The sequence below is a fragment of the Myotis yumanensis genome, unplaced genomic scaffold, assembly GCF_028538775.1.
Source record: "Myotis yumanensis isolate MYYU_CA2020_CCGP unplaced genomic scaffold, mMyoYum1.0.hap1 SCAF_17, whole genome shotgun sequence".
Taxonomy (NCBI): Eukaryota; Metazoa; Chordata; class Mammalia; order Chiroptera; family Vespertilionidae; genus Myotis; species Myotis yumanensis.
In genome coordinates this window covers 36,702,185-36,721,733 of record NW_027223768.1, presented here as the reverse complement: position 1 = coordinate 36,721,733, position 19,549 = coordinate 36,702,185, and the positions used below count along the sequence as shown (strand labels likewise).

Sequence of the window (19,549 nt, the reverse complement as noted above, 5' to 3'; positions counted from 1 at the left end):
TGTGCCCTGACCAGGAATGGAACCGTGACCTTCTGGTTCATAGGTTGATGCTCAACCATTGAGTCACACCGACTGGGCAAGTTTTATATTTTGATACCATCTCCACGCTGCCAAGATGCAGCTTGACATGTATTCATTTATAATAAATTAAAGGTAATTAAAATTATTTTGAAATAACATCAGATCACATCAAAAATATCCTGAGGGAATGCAAAATGGTGTGAGAATAATCATCCTGAGGCATAAGCTCCATAAAGGCAGGGTCTCCGGTATGTCTCTTCCACAGCTGTGACTTTGAGATAATTGAGTACAGAGCTCTGCACCCTGGAAGTCCTCCACAGAGTACTAGAAGCAAGGATAGCTCCTTAGCTTCTAAATACCTCTCACCAATCATTCCATTGACTACCACTCATTCACTCATTTAGCAAATATTTCTTGAGCATCTTCTATATACCAGTTACTGTGTTGGCCCTGGAGATATGGTAGTGAACAAAAATGACCAAGTTATTGGTCTTGTGGAGCATATATTCCAGTTAGGAGCAGAGGAGGAAACAGATAATAAGCAAATACAGGACATATTGGATCAGGTGGGGTTGGAATGAGATATTAGAGTCAGTGAGATGGAAAGGTAAAGATAATGGTCAAAGTGAAAGGATGCTTGGCATTGAAACTACAAAGAGATTGTAGCTACTGAGAGCACCCTGGAGTTTCACCTGGGAAACAAGCCCAGGTGGGGAGTGCTAAAACCTTCACGGGATGACAGAGGGCGCGGTGCTCAGCAGCCGAGTGCAGTGAAGGAGGGCGGTGGTGAGATCTGATGCACACAGGAGCCCATCGATCTTTCCAAGTTCAATACTTGGCTCTAATTTTCAGCCTTTGTTTTCTAATCGCTTAAGGCTCTGTAGCTCCCTCCAAGTACAACTTTGACCACATTCCATGATCTCTAGTATCTCAGTATTGTTCAGTCCTATGTGGCTTCAAATTCTTTATTCCATCTACAAGAATTATAAACACGCTCTTGCCAGTCTCATTCAGGTGCACCTCTTCTGTGTTCCCATAGCCCTGTGTGATGGCTCTCTTACAACTTACCTATTGTACTCACATAACACATCTCTCTTCCCCACTGGACTGTAAGTTCCTTACATGGAAAGTGGGAATGAAGGAATGAAGGAATGGAAGAATGCTGTCTCCCATCTGGTACCACCCTCAGACGTCCTCTCCCGTCTTCAGATTCCCCTCTGGCCCAACCTTCCTTACTGGCCTCTTTTCTCCGACTCGGCTTTTCCCTTGAAGCCCACCTTCTCCTCCTACACCACCCTCCTTACTAACTTAGTCCCGAGCCAAACTATGAGCCAGTCACTGAACTAAGCATGGGAGAGGGACACGAAGATAAATATGACTTAGGACTCTCTCAGGCCAGGAAAACAACGCGTCCCATGGCATGAGAAGTGCTAGGAGAGAGAGGAGCGAAGTGTTGTTGGGAAGCTAAGGACCTGACTCGGCTTTGGGGTCTGGGGAGGCGGCAGAGGGAAGACGCCTTGGAGGTCGTCTGAATCCCTTCTGGCACTGCCCACCTCCCCGCAGACCTATGAGCAGCGGAAGGTGGTGGAGTTCACCTGCCAGACGGCCTTCTTCGTCAGCATCGTCATCGTGCAGTGGGCCGACCTCATCATCTGCAAGACCCGCCGCCTCTCGGTCTTCCAGCAGGGCATGAAGTGAGCGCCTCCGAGGGACCCCGTGCGCCCCCAAACCTGCACACAGTGCCGCACCATTGTCCCCTCCCCTCCCTTCCTCCCTGACTCCAACCTACAATGAAGCATTTTCCCCCCCAGAAACAAGATCCTAATATTTGGCCTCCTGGAGGAGACATTGCTGGCTGCTTTTCTGTCCTATACTCCAGGCATGGACGTGGCCCTGCGGATGTACCCCCTCAAGTGAGTAAGAAAGGGATGCAAGTAGGGGGATCTCGGTGCCCAGGGAATATGTGCCTGAGCAGGGAAGGCCCAGCTGGGGCTGCCTGGGAAATGGGGTACACTCAAAGTTGTAAAAAGAATTGTCTGTGCTCTGACAAATGCTTCTTATTTAGAGAGAGATTGGGGACTGTGACAAGTGATCACAACCCCCTAGACATGCAAATTGGCAGACTTACCACAACCACCGGAGTGGCTTTTTTTTTTTATGATGATATCTGGTTAGTTGTTCAAGGATACCTATGCTCAGGGCTGAAGCAATCATAAAATTACCCAATATGCACGGCTAATTCTGTCGTATGTATGCAAATATGTTTTAACATGCCCCTATGTGAATTGGCACACTGAGTCTTATTTGGTTCCTTGTTTTGTTCATTTCTGTGTTTTTGTTCTTCACATTAGTATATGCTTGTGAAAAAATTCTACTTAAAAACTTTACAGAGAAAAAAGCAAAACTCCCATTCCACTCCACCTCCACTCACCTCCCCCGTTGCATAGAAGCAACTCTGTTAATGATTTGGTGTGTATTCTTCCAACTCATTTTCTCTGCACTTACATACTTTGCTCACCTTTCTGTCCCTTGCAGTGTGTTACACAGTGCTTTGTATACTGTAGGTGCTCAGTTAATGTTTAATAACAGAGATTGTCATGGTTCTTAGATACTGACAATCCCAGGTTTGAATTTCTTTCTTTTTTAAAATTTTATAATTATAGTTGGCATACAATATTATATATTGGTTTCAGGTGTACAACTTCGTGATTCAACATTTATATACCTTACAAAAATAATCATCAGAGTAAGTCTAGTAACCATCTGTCACTGTACCCAGTTACCCAGGTTTGAATTTCAACTCTACAGCATATTATTCTGGTACCTTGGACAACTTCTTAGCCATTGTAAACCCCAGCTTCATCTGCAAAGTCTCACCAGTACAAACCAGGCAGACTGTTGTGAGAATTAAATGCAGAAATGCATATAATGCACCGAGCCCAGGGTTTGGGTCAGAGTTGGTGCTTCATTAAAAGTAACTCTGGCCAAAACTTGTTTGGCTCAGTGGATAGAGCGTCAGCCTGTGGACTGAAAGGTCCCAGGTTCGATTCCGGTCAAGGGCATGTACCTGGGTTTTGGGCACATCCCCAGTAGGAGATGCGCAGGAGGCGGCTGATCGATGTTTCTCTCTCATCGATGTTTCTAATTCTCTATCTGTCTCCCTTCCTCTCTGTAAAAAATCAATAAAATATATTTTTTAAAAAAAGTAACTCTGTTATTGTTGCTATTGATGCCAAAGTATAAGTAACAGTAAGTGCAGCTGGACATTGCCTGTTCTCCCAAACACTCTGCATGTATCTGGACCACAAGACTCATCACCTAATATTGCGATTATTTATTTTGTGTGTTTCTTTATCCTCTTTTCCATGTTTGCCTGAGCTCCTTGAGATCAAAGACCACACGTCATCATTTTTATTTTCCCAGAACCTAATACAAACATAAAGACGACATATGACGATTGTTGTTGAATGAATGGGTGGCAGTATGTCCATCACTGTTTATATATATTTGTGTGTGTGTGTGAGTGTGTGTGTGAGTGTGAATGTGTGTGTGTGTGAGTGTGTGTGTGAGTGTGTGTGTGTGTGAGTGTGTGTGTGTGTGAGTGTGTGTGTGTGTGTGAGTGTGTGTGTGTGTGAATGTGTGTGTGTGTGAGTGTGTGTGTGTGTGTGAGTGTGTGTGTGTGTGTGTGTGAGTAAGTGTAAATAACCTTGGCCTAGGCCTGTGCTGTCTACTATGGTAGTCACCTGAGTGCTTGAAACATGGCTAATGAGATGGAAAAACTGAATTTGTAATTTTATTTAGCTTTAGTAAATTTTTTAAAATATGTTTTTGTTGATTTCAGAGAGAGGAAGAGAGAGATAGAAACATAATTGATGAGAGAGAATCATTGATCAGCTGCCTCCTGCATGCCTCCCACCAGTGATGTAGCCCACAAACCAGGCATGTGCCCTGACCAGGAATTGAACCGTGACCTCTGTGGTTCATGAGTTGATACTCAACCACTGAAACACACTGGCTGGGCTAGTTTCAGTAAATTTAAAGTTAAAAACTGAAGCAGTGCCCTAACCGATTTGGCTCAGTGGATAGAGCGTCGGCCTGCGGACTGAAGGTTCCCAGGTTCGTTTCCCGTCAATGGCATGTACCTTGGTTGTGTGCACATCCCCAGTAGGAGATGTGCAGGAAGCAGCTGATCGATGTTTCTCTCTCATGTTTCTAACTCTATCCCTCTCTCTTCCTCTCTGTAAAAAATCAATAAAATATTTTTTTAAAAAAAGAAATGGGTATGCTTTCCATTAGTGATAGACTGAATCTAATTTGTTTTGTTTTTTTAAAAAAACTAAAGCAGTGTCAAATATTTTTCTATTAAACAAAACTTTACTGCTTGGGGTAGACTACAAACATTTTCATTTAACCACTGAAAATTGAGTGTCTGATTTGCAATGTGCTGTGAGTGTAAACTACTCACTGAATTTCAAAGATGTAGTATTAAAAGAAGACTCATTAATATCAATGATATCAATTACATTTTGAAATGGTAATATGTTGGATATATTGGGTTAAGTAACATATATTATTAAAATTAATTGTTTCTCTTCTTTTAAGGTGGCCACTAGAAAACATTACATTTTACATGTGGCTCTTAACACATTTCATTCCGACGGCACTGGCTAGGCCATCTCTCTGTCTTCCGAGAGAACACGTGTGGTTCTGCTTCAACTCCGCCCAGAGTCCATCTCCCTGGGCTCTAACCACAAGAGAGGTTCAGAAGGAAAAGTTTCCCCATCACTGCAACACAGAGGAGTGTGCATATTCCCGGGAAACATCCCCACAGTCTAGTCTCCGATAGGCCTCTCCTGCCTGGACAAGCTCCCCTTGGTGGGTAGAAGGCCTAGAGGACCCAGAAATTGAAGGGGCCTCCCTCAGCAACTCCCCAAAGTTGGTAAATAATCCCCAGGCACACTGCCTAGACCCATGGTTGGCAAACCGCGGCTTGCGAGCCACATGCGGCTCTTTGGCCCCTTGAGTGTGTCTCTTCCACAAAATACCAACTTCTACGTATGGGCCACGAAGTTTCAATCGCACTGTACGTGCACGCCCGCATGTGGTATTTTGTGGAAGAGCCACACTCAAGGGGCCAAAGAGCCGCGTGTGGCTCGCGAGCCGCGGTTTGCCGAGCCGCAGTTTGCCAACCACTGGCTAGACCCCTGATGTGGCATTTATCTCTCCTCTCTCATCCTCAGACTCTGACCTCCTCAGGTGGGGACCAGCCCTCCACCCAACGCCTGTGCGCTGTTCTCTGCGGCTGCCCTTCTCTGGCCCCTCTGTCTCCAGCCACACTGACCAACTCTTGTCCCTACAGGATACTCTGGTGGCTCTGTGCCACTCCCTACAGCCTTCTGATCTTCGTCTATGACGAAATGAGGAAACTCACCATTCGAAATCATCCTGGAGGTAGGCTCCCTGCACCCCCCTCTGACTGAGTGGTCACCAGCCTCCGAACTAGCTCTCCCATCCCCGCTGGTTCTGTCAGACCCATTGCCCTTCTCCCCTCCTCACTGCCTGGGCTGTGCATGGACCCCGGTCCTTCAGTCCTTGATTCCACCATCCTGCTCCTTCCAACCCTCGGCGCCCTGTGGTCCACCCTCAGGCCTCCCACCTGGTCCTCGCTTACCCTTCTGCTCACCTCGCCTTGCTGCCTCCCATTGCCTTTCCTGGGTCAGTCCGGTCTCTTCTCTCCCGCAGGCTGGGTGGAAAGGGAGACCTACTACTAAACTCAGAAGAGGAAGAACGTCACGTGACATGGGCTGGTGGGGGGTTAGGGAGGATGAGTCCGGCAGGACATCTGAGTTGGGACAGAGAAATGCTGGGATGAATCACAATCCTGGGGCTGGGCTGGTCACACCACTGGGAGGAGAGGGAGTGGGTTTGAGGGTAATGAAGCCCAGTCTGCGTCTGACTGGACCCAGCAGGGAGGGACCTTGTCCTGTTGAATCAGTAGCCAGTCTAGACAGTAAACGTTGACAACATCTCTCACGTGGCTGGTCGTGTCGCATCAGATTTGGGGAGAGTGATGATGACTGCGATGCTCTCATTCGAGGTCTCCATGGCAGCCAGGCAGCCAGGGAAAGTCAGGGACCACCGTGGCTGGGAGGGGATCGGAATCAAGCACCATTGCCCTTGGGGGGCTATCCCAATCTTAAAGTCACTCCCCTACCCGATGGGGAGCGAGGACAGGACAGGCCAGCTGGAATCAGAGAAATGGGAGAGAGGAGAAGAGAGCAGCAGACCACACACGACAGGGGACCCAGCACCACAGCCAGTTCTGTTAGGTGGACTCACCCAGCCCCCACTTTTGGTCCTCGGATCAGCTTGTAGAATCAGAGTTTTCGTGCTAGAAGAGACCTTATTTCATCAGTGGAGAACCTGAGGTCAGAGAGGTTAAATGACTTGGGAAGGGTCGTATGGTGAGTGGTGAACGTGGGGCTGAGGAAGGCATGGGTGATCCCTGCCCTCCACCGCCTGTGCTGGGCAGGTCATATCCGCCCCATCCCTCCCTCAGCCCTTTCTCTCTGCTGTTGCCTTGAAATAGAGGCTGAAACAGCGCTGTCTGTATCCCTGCAGCCTTTACATTACACAAAGCCCCCCCCCCCCCCCCCTCCGCTCGTGCCCCAGACTCCACAAGGGGTGATGGCCGTTCCCCACACCCTGGTCGCCGAGCCTGGGCCCACACACGTCGCTGAGGGTCTGGGGACTGAGGAGTCCGCAGGGAGCCTCTCCCTCCTGCCTGGCTCTTTCTCCCTCTCCACCCATTCAGGGCTTTGCTCTGGGAGGCGGCCTACTCTGCCCTGTGGGCCAGTTCATTTTCAGGCTTCTGTTAGAGGAGAGGACTGGCTGTGCCCCAAGGCATACAGAGCAGGAGAGAAAGGCGAAGGAAAGCTGGGGGGAAATGTGTTTGGTGGCTGCGTGCTATGCCTGCCGTGGGACAAGGGCCTTATGCCGCCCATGAACTCACACAGCGAACATATTCTGACCACCCGCCCCATGTTAGAGATGAGGAAACCAAGGTTGTTCTGATTCCAGAACTCGTACCCTTCTCCACTTTTCAGATTAGTCTTACAACGAGCCAAAAGTATACACAACAGTAAACAAGCGAGAGAATAGGACTGTGATGGGAGGAGGGTCATGGGCAAGGCCGGGTGGGAGGCCAAGGAGAAGGGCCTTGTCAGGTGCAGTCAGCCACTGTCCCCACACCCGCCTCAGACGTCTCCCCACCCATGCCCCCTCCCTCTTCCGATGCAAGGTCTCCTAGGGACACAGCTATGTCAGTCTGGGGTCCTTCCCTCCCCCCTCCCCCACCCGGCTGCTGACACGGCTGAACCAGACCCTGGGAGATGGAGGGGCCAGGGGGTGTGTGAATGAGGTATGGAGGGGCCAGCTCCTCGGGTTTCAGGAGCGAGAGCTTCGGGTGTCTGGTGGGTTAAAAATACAGAGGCCCCAACTCAGGGTCATTTGATACCAGTGGCTGAGCCGGCTGAGCCCAAGGGCCTGAAAGCAGGGGCTCAGAGGGAAGGCGCCGAGCAGAAAGCAGAGAGCCAAGCAGCGGAGCGCAAAGGGTGGGGGAGGGTGCAGCTACTGGAAAGCATGGGGTGGAACTGAGGAGCCAAGAGCAGGAGAGGGAGCAGGATGGGATGAGAAGTCTGGCAGCTGCAGGAGAAGAGAAGGAAACGGAGCGAGCCTGGGCCACCACTGAGTCCCATCTCACGCCCTCGCGGGCACACGGAAGGTCAGGCTCATCGTGGACAAGGCTGATGCCCCAGGGTCTCTGTCCACATGCTCCCCTCCCCCAGCGGGCAGCCGACATGAGAGACGGGGCTGGACGTCATCTAGAATCCACCACCTACTGCTGCCCCGTGGGTCTGCCCAGCCGTCCCACCGGCTGCTCTGGCTGCGGGGCTGTGCGCACTGAGCCACGCTCCCGTGAGCCAGGAGATGGGCTCTGAGGTCTCGGGCTCCAGCGTGCCCCACCCAGGCTGGCTCCGGCCCCTGCTGGGCCAGGGGCAGCTGTGCTCCTGGACTCACTCTGCCACGCGCCCGAGACTTTCTGTGGCCTCCGCCCTGCAAGGCCTGCCCACAGGAGCGTGGGAAAGTTCACTCCTCCTACAGAATTCCACGCCGCCGCCTGGGTGCAAAATGAACACCGTCGCTCCACAATCGGAGCTATCTCGGGTGGGCATGGGGGTTTCTGGCTTTGACCCAGCCCCGCCATGGGGGTGCCTCCATTTACCAGCGAATGGTAAGCGCCCTGGAGAAGGTCCCTCCTCCCCAGGTACCCAGAGCTGAACTCATCCACTTGGCCCTCGCCCCCAAGATGGGCTCCAGAAAGTTAGAGAGAGCCTTTCCCAACTCGGCTTGGCTCTCAGTGCACAGAATTAACCTACATCCTTGGCTCGGGGTTTCCCAGTGCTAATCCCCCCGCCCCCTAGTGTTTATACCTGATCCTCCTTGTGAAAGACATAGGAATGAATGACTGCTATTCGCTGCTCTCCTCGGCACCAGCAGCCGGGGGACCCTCCCTCTCCCCTGTGCGCAGAAAACCGAGGATCAGAGTCCAGAGCAGGAGCAGGGGGCAGCGGCCTGGGGCTTTCTCCATCCCGTGGGGGCAGAGGTGCCCCAGGCCCATCTCGCAGCCCTGCCCCCCCCCCCCGCCCCCCCGCCCGTCCTGCCCCTGCTTTCCAAGTTAGGAGTGCTGAGTGAAGCAGAGGAAACCGGCTGGAACTGAGCCCGGCCTCCAGTCCTGGACGAGGCTCCATCTTTTATTCAGAGAATGACCTCATCCTTGGTCCTGGTTCTTTAAAGGGAAGGGCAGGGGGTCTCACGCCTGCAGCCTGGATCGCATTTGCGCTGCCCTCTTCGCTACAGGATCAAAGAAACAGACTTCACCTGGAAGGGGTTCCAGGTTCTAGGACTTAGAGTTAATACTGCCCGTGTCCCTTCTCTCCTGCTTCTTCGTGGGTTTAACCTCTGATGCAGAATATCTCCCTCTCTACCCCCACTTCCTCCTCCCTGAGTCCCCGGGCCCTCACTTCCCCTACTTACCCCAACTCCGCCTTCACCAGCCCCCGTTTCATTTACCTCTCGGCTCATCTGCTCTTATTTTTAGCTCCAGCCCTTTCCTTTCTTAATATGGTGATGAGCTAGGCTGGTGTGGGGCAGGGGCCGAGGAGCCCTGGACATTGTGGGGAGGGGAGAGGAGGGAGGCTGTGGGAGCCGGGGGAGCGGCGCGGGAGGTGGGAGATACCAGCCTCGTGGAGCTGTCCTGGCCTCAGAAGGTTACCCGTCTCCCCTGCCAATTCTGAAAACATATTTAGAAGGACCAGGTGGGGCTGAGGGTGCCAATCTCAGGGGCAGCTCGGGTTCCCTCCCCGCCCCCTGCTCCCAGTCCTCCTCCTGACCCTTTTTCTCTTGGCTCTGTTGACAGTGTCTCCAGGACCCAGCAGTGTCCTCTGTCCGCTGCCCTAGGCCCTTCCCCACCCCACCCTCACTGTGAGCCCCCAGCTCAGGAGTCAGGACCCAGGGCCCCTCCCTCCCCAGAGAACCTCTTCTGGACCAGCAGAGTCGACCCGAGATCTCACTACCTCCATGCGCGCCGCGGTCAGGATGGGGGCCAGAGCTGTGCCGGGCCTGCGGCTGGCGCTGCTGCTGCTGGTGCTAGGGACACCTGAGTCCGGGGTGCGGGGGCAGGACGGGCTGGACTTCCCCGAGTACGATGGCGTGGACCGTGTGGTCAATGTCAACGCGAAGAACTACAAGAACGTGTTCAAGAAGTACGAGGTGCTCGCACTGCTCTACCACGAGCCCCCGGAGGACGACAAGGCCTCACAGAGGCAATTCGAGATGGAGGAGCTGATCCTGGAGGTGAGTGCCGGGGGCCACTGGCCCAGCCCCTGTGTTCAGGCCCCCCCCACCCCCATCCTACCTCCCCACGCAGGCCTTTGAGGGTGACAATGTGGCAGGTCCCTGTCTTGACCAATAGGACCCAAGGGGCATGTGGCCTCAGCCGAAGGAGAAAGAGACTTGGGGACCCAAAGTACCACTGGAGTCAGACGGTCTGGGGGTGGGGGTGGGGGAGGGGAGGGAGACGCTATAGGAGGCTGGTAGTACCAGGTTTGGCTAGGACGGGGGTGTCCTCAGAAGGGGGGCAAAAAAGGAAAAGGGAGGTTCTCCAGGGGAAGGGGGGACATGCCCCTATGTGTACACTTTAGGAGCAGCACCCCGAAGAGGGCTAAACTGAGTATAAATGTCACTGCTACTAACATCTTGCAAGTCATTTACTTCATGGCTGACGGTGTGCCAGAGCCCAGCAGGCCTCCACGTGCCTCTGTCCCCGCTCTGCCTGCTCTGCCTGCTCTGCCTCTGCTCCCTTGCGCCCCACCTGCCCCCATTGGATCAAGCAGGCTATTCTGGTGGGAAAATTCTTGTGGCTGGAAGAGGCTTCAGAGCACCTTCCCCAGCTTCTCTTTGTGGGAAGACTCTCCTCACCCCCAAGCTGACCGCGGGCTCAGAGGAGAGAGAGGCTCTTCTACAGGAAAAACATCTGCGCCTGGAGCTGACAGGGGGATGCAGTCGCACATCCCTCCTGGTGCCGGCATGTGAGCGCTCCTCGTCCCGGCCTCAGCAGCCCCTTCTCTCTCCTGGCGGGACAGACAAGCCCCCGCTTACCCAGGGCTTGGCGTATTTCAGGGCGAGATACCAGGACCGCAGGCTCTCATGCCTGTGTGCCCCTGCCAGGCTGGAACCTGCCATCTGAGTAATGAGCTGAGTATTTTTATCCTGAGGGCTCAGCATCCGTGGCCGTGCACCTGCCAGCTGCCACCCTTCCTGTCCCCCTGGGACTCCAGGAGGCTGTGTGAGGTGGGGTTGAGCCGAAAGCCACACCCAAGGCAGAGCGCACCAGGCTGAGAGTCTAGCCGGCAGGCCGAGGGGCGGCGACCTGGGGAGAGAGTGAAGGGGAACGTTCACCTGGATGAGGGGCGCCCGGCCGTGTCTCCTCTGGCTCTGGCTCTCTCCCGCTGAGGTGACAAGTGCTGGTCCTAGTGACCTCTACTTTCAGGCGTTCCCCGCTCATCAGCAACGTGACTGGCCCACCCCAGCCCACTACCCTCCTGCTCTCCAAAATCCTCCCCATCGCGGGTCACCTGTGAGAATCCCAGGGATGTGGCCCCCCCCTTGGGCATGGCCTTTGGTGAGGATGGATGTGTGAGCTCAGCCCTGAGCGAGGGAAGGGCCTCCGTCTTTCTAAAGCCAGATTCCTTGGCATTCCTGAGGAAGCAGGCACATCGCGCTTAGCGCTTTGAAGTTCAACGTAATAAGCTCATCCACTGAGCTGGTTTGGCTCAGTGGATACAGCATCAGCCGGTGGACTGAAGGGCCCCAGGTTTGATTCCAGTCAAGGGCACATGCCCAGGTTTGCGGCCTCAATCCTCAATAGGGGACGTGCAAGAGGCAGCCAATCAATGATTGATTCTCATCGTTGATGTTTCTTTCTTTCCCTCTCCCTTCCTCTCTGAAATCAATAAAAATATATTTTTTTAAAAAAATAAGCTCATTGCAAGCGGGCAGTAGGTGTTCAGGCATTTACTGAGCGAAGGAACATAAGGGTGGGGTTGTAGGAAAGGTGGGGGTTTTCTGGATCCTTACACAGGGTCAAGGTCAACTCTTCAACTGCCTGCACCCCATATGGCCCACTCAGAAGCATGCGGTGGGGAATAGGGGTTACTATGAACTCCAGGGGCTGACTCCAACCTCACCCTCCCTGCAGTTAGCAGCCCAAGTCCTAGAAGACAAGGGTGTTGGCTTCGGGATGGTGGACTCTGAGAAGGACACAGCTGTAGCCAAGAAACTAGGTAAGGGCGGGGTGGGAGCGCAAGGAGGGGAAGGTGGCCTGGAGAGTGGACGGGCAGCCCTGGTCCCGGCTAGGAACTCCACCCTGCTATTCTGAATGGAGAAAATACTGACGTTAGAAGGGTTATGGCCAAGGGTCCTGGCCTCTTTTATTCCTTGTAGAGACCCCTGCTCAAGTCCCAGAAAGAGATGGACACGGCCTTCTTCATATGTTTGTCAGAAAACTAAAACACAGGACCAGGTGCTGGGGGAGGGGAGTCAGGGAACTCGGGTGGGGCTGGAGAGGCCTCAGGAAACTCTTCCCACCCCTCCCCGTCCAGAGCCCTGGATAGGTGTTACAACACCGGCCACCAGGGGGCAACACAGGCCTGAGACTGGCCGTCAGACATGGATGGGGGTGGGGTAGTCAGTGATTAAGTCTTCCAGTCAGTAACAGCAGAGGTTAAAGGGCTGAACTGGCAACTGGCCACTGGAGTCCTCAGGGGCGGTCACATGAATATCTCTCTTTAGTATGACAAACAGAGAAAGAGAAATCTTTCTACATCCTCCCCTAACACCCCCACCTGATCTCAGCTCCAAGGAGGGCTCCTTGGAGACAGACGGGAGAGGGCTTCTCCCTGGAGAGCCCCTTGAACCAGGGCATAGACCCCAGGGGTGTAGGGCTAAGGGGCAGAGGAGGTGAGCGAGGCTGGGGAGGTGGTGGGGTCCAGTGGGATTATAGAACAGGCTCTGGCCCTGACTTTGGACTCTGGGGTCTGTGGGAAGGCTGGGGTCACGCTCTTCTCTGGCCCACTCCCTAGGACTAACTGAAGAGGACAGTATCTATGTGTTCAAGGGAGATGAAGTCATTGAATACGACGGCGAACTCTCTGCTGACACCCTGGTGGAGTTTCTGCTTGATGTGAGGATTCATGACCCTGGACCTAATGTCCTTGCTTTAAGACTTTATGCCTATCCTTAACCAAACCCAACCTTATACGTGCAAGCACGCACACACACACACACACATAACACCCCAGTGAGCACCTTCCTCCTGTTCCCAGCCCTCTTCTCCTCATCCTCATTCCTCTCCCACCAGCGAGGACGGAAACTCACTCTCTTCCTTCAATGTCCCTGCTCTTCCAGGTCCTAGAGGACCCTGTGGAATTCATTGAGGGTGAACGAGAGCTGCAGGCATTTGAGAACATCGAGGATGACAACAAACTCATCGGCTACTTCAAGAGCAAGGACTCAGAGCGTGGGTAACCCTCCGACTCCATGGTTCTCCTCCCTGGACTTCCCCCTCCCCCACACTTAACCCACTTCACGGCCCCTCTATCTCCTAACTCCTCGCCACAGTCAGCTCCATCACCTGCCCTGATTTCCGGCACTCTGGTGGTTCCCAGAGGGGTACCTCCAGCCTTCCACCTCCCCCGTCACATGCTTTAGTCTCTCTCAGAGGGTTAGGGGGGGGGGGTCTCAGAACTAGGGGAGACAGACGGGAGAGGGCTCCTTGGCACAGCCTGCTCTCCCAGAGACTGACTGCGTCCCCCTCCAGATTACAAGGCTTTTGAGGACGCCGCAGAGGAGTTCCATCCGTACATCCCCTTCTTCGCCACCTTCGACAGCAAGGTACTCCTCCCCAGAACACATTGGGTCTCCCTCACCCTCCTCAGCAGCCCTCCAATCCCTCTCCCAGAATCTATGGGGGCCTATTCCCTCCCTGCACACCACACTCCCACCTCTACCTCGGGGCTCCCCTACCCCAAAGATTTTAGATGATCTAACCCAGTCCTCTCACGTCCAATCAAAGCCCAGAGAAGTGAAGACGCTTGTCCAACGTCACAATGGCAGTCTGACTCCCTTCCTCTTCCCTGGTCCCCCGTCATACTGCTTCTCACCATAACCCTGCATCCCCTGCTCCGCCCCCACCCCCAAAGGTGGCAAAGAAGCTGACCCTGAAGATGAACGAGGTTGACTTCTATGAAGCCTTCATGGACGAGCCTGTGACAATCCCAGACAAGCCCAACAGCAAAGAGGAGATCGTCAGCTTCGTGGAGGAGCACAAGAGGTAGGGCCGGGGCAGAGCCCTGAGCAGGCGAGAGCACCTGCCTGTGACATGGGCGGGGGGAACTCTGACAACCAGGAGGCTTCTCTCACCTTGCGGTAACCCACTTCTCAATGCCAGTGCTCAGGATACGCTGACTTTTTTCCACAATCTTTTGCACCCTAACCAGCCCTGAGCCCTCACGCGTAGAAGGTTCTCCATAAATGTGTACTGTGGGTTGTGATGAGTGTTGAGTGCCTGGGGTCTGCCAGGAACTGAGAGGTGCTTTCTATCTGTATTCTTCTGTTTAATCCTTTTAACACCCTCAAGTAAAGAGGTTTCACAGGCAACAAGTGTCAGAACTGAATTCCAACCCAGATCTGGCCTGTGCTCCTTCTCATACATTACCCTGTACCAGTCGTACTCAACAGGGTGGAAGGACTGGCGAGGTAGGGGGAGGATTTTGCTCTCCAGGGGAGATTTGGCAGTGTCTGGAGAGAGTGGTTGGTTGGGGGCAATGCTGCTGGTATTTAGTGGGTAGAGGCCAGGGATGTTGCTAACCATCCTGCAGTGCACAGAACAGACCCCACGACAAAGAGTTACCTGGCCCCAGCTGTCCATAGTGAGAAACCCTGCCCTACACTCAGGCATCACTCTGTTCTTTCATAGAACTTCACAGCTGGAAATACCCTTTCATCGGTGTAAACCACACTCACACTCTCCCTCTAGATCAGGGGTCCTCATGCAAATACAAATATTGTATTTGTTCCCGTTTTGTTTTTTTTACTTCAAAATAAGATATGTGCAGTGTGCATAGGAATTTGTTCACAGTTTTTTTTTTAAACTATAGTCCGGCCCTCCAAAGGTCTGAGGGACAGTGAACTGGCCCCCTGTTTAAAAAGTTTGAGGACCCCTGCTCTAGATTATGGTCCCCTTTATCAGGGCAGAAGTGTGTTTGCTTTGTTTAACTCTGTCTACACAGCACCTAGCACAAGGCTCAGAACATCTCAAACACCCAAATTTATTGAATGAATGAGTGAGTGAATGAATGAAAAAAATGAATACTCAGATGCTCAGTTCTTACCTTCCTACCAAAAGGCGCTCTTGCAGTCCCCTTGCCCACCCTCCATCCTCCCACCTGTTTAAACCATGCAATGATCTGAGCCTGGTGCCCAGAGCTTAGACTTTGCCAGGTGTCTTTGTTCTGGGCTACAAGCTGCCCGTGCCCTAGGCAAGGCCCACAGGCAGCCTCTGCTATGGGGACTCTCTGGGGGTGTCCTCTGTCTGTTCTAGATCGACCCTGAGGAAACTGAAGCCTGAGAGCATGTATGAGACCTGGGTGAGTACCCCTAGACAGGGCCAGGCCCTGGGGGAACATAGGTGGGTGCAGAGTCAAGCCCTAGAAACGTCCTCATGCCTCACTTGTAGGAAAGACAATGCGCCAGCAAAGGTTGGGGGTTTTTGTTCTGAAGAACGTGTCACCTGTAAGTTGATGAAGATGACAAGGTACCCTAGCTGGTTTGACTCAGTGGATAGAGCGTTTCAGTCCCGTGTTCAATTCTGGTCAAGGGCACATGCCAAGGATGCGGGCTCGTTCCCCAGTAGGGGATGGGCAGGAGGCAGCCAGTCAATGATTCTCTCTCATCATTGATGTTTCTATCTCTTTCTCCCTTCTCCCTTCCTCTCTGAAATCAATAAAAATATATTAAGAAAAAAAAAGATGACAAGGTAGAGCCACAGTTCTGGGGCTGAAGGGTTTGCCAGAGGAGGTATGCAGCCTAGAGCTGAAGGGAGGTGTCGCTTGGAAAAGGATCACCACCCTAAGAAGTCACCTAATCCAGAAGCTGAGTTTCCGTAAAATTCAGGTTCAGGGAAGAGGTGGGGTCTGTTCGGGGCTCTCTGACTTCGGGGAGTACGGCTAAGGCCGCCCTCCTTCCCCCACCGCAGGAGGATGACATGGATGGAATCCACATTGTGGCCTTTGCGGAGGAAGCTGATCCCGGTGAGGGAGGAAGACTGGATGAACTGGGGGGATTGGTGAAAGGGGGAGACGGGGTGTTTGGGGAGGCATACCTGGGAGAGTGCAGGTGGCCTGGGCTAGACACGTGGAGGTGTGGGAGGTGAGGAGAGATCCGGGTTCTGTCTTCTGCTTGTCCCTTTTCTCTCCACCTACCTCATGCTTCTCGCTTGTGTTCCCTCCAAGACGGCTATGAGTTCTTGGAGACGCTCAAGGCTGTGGCCCAAGACAACACTGAAAACCCTGATCTTAGCATCATCTGGATTGACCCTGATGACTTTCCCCTGGTAAGAGGCACCGCTCAGGCCCGCTGTCCTGTTAGGGCCTGGACTATGGCACGTTCTGAAGGGAGCTTGTTTCTGAGTTCCTATCCCATCTGGCTGGAGGCCCTGGGAGATGATGCCTGCTGCGTGCTCAAGGGCGCCGTGGGCACGGGGAGAGCCTGAGAGGGGAGCGGGATAGGGAGTGAACCACATGGGACATCACCCACATGGCTCCCAGAGCAGAAGCTGGGCAGAGGTTGGCTCGTTCTAGAGAAAAGGAGAATTTGGGGAGCAGATGGACACATGAACCTTGCACGTGGATGTGCACAATCATAGAATCAAAGCAGAGAGGTTCCTGTTTCAGGGACAGCTTTGTTCCCAGCCTGATCCCCAACACCCAGCATTCATTGTTGAAAACTAACTGAATGAACAAACAGAACTGTGAGGAAATGGGCAGTTACCAGGCATGACTGCCTCAGTGTAAGGATGTGGGAACGGAGGGCGGGGAAGCAGTGACTTACCCAGAATCACAGGGTCACCCAGTAGCAGACCCAGGATCAAAACAGGGAGGAGTCCAGATGCCTGGCTGGTCCTCCTGACACTTTTCCTTCTGATTTCTTCCCTTTAACGCAGCGGTTCTCAACCTTCTGGCCCTTTAAATACAGTTCCTGATGTTGTGACCCAACCATAAAATTATTTTCGTTGCTTCTTCATAACTGTAATGTTGCTACTGTTGTGAATCATAATGTAAATATCTGATATGCAGGATGGTCTTAGGCGACCCCTGTGAAAGGGTCATTCGACCACCAAAGGGGTCGCGACCCACAGGTTGAGAACTGCTGCTTTAACTGCTTAGCTCTACCTATGCCCTCAGGCCTGCAGCTGGGCCCCCCCTGCTCTGCCTGGGCTCCTAGTGCTCTTTATCCCTGCGCTGACCCTCACACCCTCCTGGACTCATGTGCCCTCGACCCCATTAAGCTGCCCGTGTCTCTCCACAGCTGGTCCCGTACTGGGAGAAGACGTTTGACATTGACCTGTCAGCCCCACAAATAGGAGTCGTCAACGTTACTGATGTAAGTTTCCGTCACTCACCCCTGGTTGACCCTCAGCTCTGCTTCCCAGAATAGCTGACTCTCTTCTGCTCTGCTGAGGAGGAACCCAGTCTTCCCAGAAGAAGCAGACATGCCCAGCCTCGCCCTAACCCCGAACACGGCCGTCTCCACCTGTTAGAATCGGCTGCTCATCCTTTAAGGCCCAGCTCAAACATCCTCTTCTCCATGAAGTCTTCCCAGATCTCTCACTCAGAATCATTTCTTCCTTAGCGCTCTCAGAGCCCATTGGCACTGAAAACATGACTTTCATGTGACTGTTTATGTACCATACGTGTTCCTTCCAGGAGACTTTGAGCTTTTTGAGGGCGGAAATCTCATCCGCATATGACAGGTGCCTTGATCATGTTTGTTGAGTTGAACTTAATAAGCTAGTCTTTGCTTTCATATAATTCTCAGTCTAACTAGGGAGGCAGGTATTCCATTCACTGCCAGGACAGGTCTGATCAACTCTATAATAAAGATATAAATAAAATGCTAGGAAGGCAAAAAAAACAGTGATTTTTGCTTGAGAAAATCAAAGAAGCGTTTATTTTTTATATTTGTATTAATTTCAGAGAGGGAAGGAGAGGGAAGTAGAAACATTAATGATGAGAGAGAATCATTGATCGGCTGCCTCCTGCACACCCCACAATGGGAACTGAGTCCACAATCAGGGCATGTGCCCTGACCAGGAATTGAACTTGTGACCTTCTGGTTCATAGGTTGATGCTCAACCACTAAGCCCCACTGGCCAGGCAGAGAAGGGTTTAAAAGGAGTGTGGCATGCAAAGTGGAGACTGCACAATGTAGAGGAGTTCTACAAGTGAAAATTATGAGAAATCACTTCCAAATGAATGGAAAAGTTAGCACAAAAGGTCAAAAGTAGGAAAATGAATATTAGGATCAGGAAAAGGCAAGTCATTTTTTGTGGCTTGAGAGTCTAGAGGTCTCTGAGCATGGTGCTGGGAAAGCAGGTTGTAAAAAGCCTTGAATGCTGAAGTTTCTGACTTTACTCTTTAGGCCATGGAGAGCCACCAGCGGTTCTCAACCTTCTGGCCCTTTAAATACAGTTCCTCATGTGGTGACCCAACCATAAAATTATTTTCGTTGCTTCTTCATAACTGTAATGTTGCTACTGTTATGAATCGTAATGTAAATATCTGATATGCAGGATGGTCTTAGGCGACCCCTGCGAAAGGGTCGTTCGACTGCTAAAGGGGTCGTGACCCACAGGTTGAGAACCGCTGCTTTCACTGCTTAGCTCTACCTATGCCCTCAGGCCCTCAGGGAGGCAGGTATTCCATCACTAGCTGGCATGGCACATGCCAAGGGGCACACAGTCTAGTGGGGGCATGTAAGGTCTCCTAAAACATGTAAGGCCTGTTTTAGGAGCTCAGCATGGCAGAAAGACTGCAGGGAGAAAACCATTTGCCCATCCAGCCGTTCTTTCTACTCCTACGGTCACTGTTCTAACCTCGACCTTCTCCCCTGGCCCCTGACATGAAGGGAGGGGACAGAGGACACAGGGAAGGATGTGCTGAGCCCATTGAGTGGGAGGACAGGTCCAGAGCACTAAGTCGGGCTTAGCTCAGTCCTGTCTGCGCTGTGTCCTAGGCGGACAGCATATGGATGGAGATGGACGATGAGGAGGACCTGCCTTCCGCTGAGGAGCTGGAGGACTGGCTAGAGGATGTGCTGGAGGGCGAGATCAACACAGAGGATGATGATGACGACGACGATGACGATGATGATGATGATGATGATGATGACGACGACTAGTTGCTATGGCAACCATCTCCGTGCCCCATCTGCTCTCCTCAGGCTCCCTCCCGCCTTCCCTAAAGTCCTCCAGGGATACTAGGTCATTTTCTGCTATAGGGCCCCTGGGGCCTATATGCTGTGTGCTGAGACCCTGGTCCCCTTCACCTGATGAGGAGAGGAGCTACTTTTCCCTACACAACAGCCCAGCTATCTCATCTGACTTCTGTGTCCTGTCCCACAATGTCCTATATCTATTATGTTCCTTCCATTACTCCCTAAACTCTTCCTTGTGATTTTCCTCTTGTCATATCTCTGGGCCCCCCTCTCTCTTCTGTTTCCCCCACCTGTGCTTCCCCCACTTTCTCAAATCCCATATCCTTGGCCAAGAGGAAGGGAGGGCCCTGTGATTGGGGCTGAATCTTTTGTTAATGTATTTGGGTCAAACAGGAGGCCTCAATAAAGGATCTGG

General features: G+C 52.5%; 2 protein-coding genes across 2 annotated transcripts in view; both read left to right on the top strand.

Annotated features, from left to right (window-relative positions):
* ATP1A4 (ATPase Na+/K+ transporting subunit alpha 4) overlaps nucleotides 1-5,831 on the top strand; it is a 37,474-nt gene extending 31,643 nt beyond the window's left edge. Inside the window, exons 19-22 of the mRNA XM_070397495.1 lie at nucleotides 1,585-1,715; nucleotides 1,833-1,934; nucleotides 5,381-5,472; nucleotides 5,764-5,831. Of these exons, the coding sequence (XP_070253596.1) occupies nucleotides 1,585-1,715; nucleotides 1,833-1,934; nucleotides 5,381-5,472; nucleotides 5,764-5,792 (354 nt within the window). The 3' untranslated portion in view covers nucleotides 5,793-5,831. The remainder of the gene's footprint in view (nucleotides 1-1,584; nucleotides 1,716-1,832; nucleotides 1,935-5,380; nucleotides 5,473-5,763) is intronic.
* Nucleotides 5,832-9,310: 3,479 nt separating this feature from the next.
* CASQ1 (calsequestrin 1) lies at nucleotides 9,311-19,549 on the top strand. Its single transcript, XM_070395809.1, has 12 exons — nucleotides 9,311-9,398; nucleotides 9,500-9,936; nucleotides 11,840-11,924; nucleotides 12,723-12,823; nucleotides 13,048-13,159; nucleotides 13,460-13,533; nucleotides 13,842-13,972; nucleotides 15,242-15,287; nucleotides 15,896-15,950; nucleotides 16,152-16,252; nucleotides 17,227-17,301; nucleotides 18,934-19,549. Exons 2-12 carry the CDS (start codon nucleotides 9,661-9,663, stop codon nucleotides 19,096-19,098), a joined length of 1,221 nt encoding a protein of 406 aa, XP_070251910.1. The 5' UTR covers nucleotides 9,311-9,398; nucleotides 9,500-9,660; the 3' UTR covers nucleotides 19,099-19,549.

What these genes read in the sequence shown, in the direction of transcription:
- CASQ1 (XM_070395809.1), top strand. Translation starts at nt 9,661, where the DNA reads ATGCGCGCCGCGGTCAGGATGGGGGCCAGAGCTGTGCCGGGCCTGCGG. An exon ending in AGAGCATGTATGAGACCTGG is followed by an intron (nt 15,288 to 15,895) that starts GTGAGTACCCCT and finishes CCCCCACCGCAG; the next exon opens with GAGGATGACATGGATGGAAT. An exon ending in GAGTCGTCAACGTTACTGAT is followed by an intron (nt 17,302 to 18,933) that starts GTAAGTTTCCGT and finishes GCTGTGTCCTAG; the next exon opens with GCGGACAGCATATGGATGGA.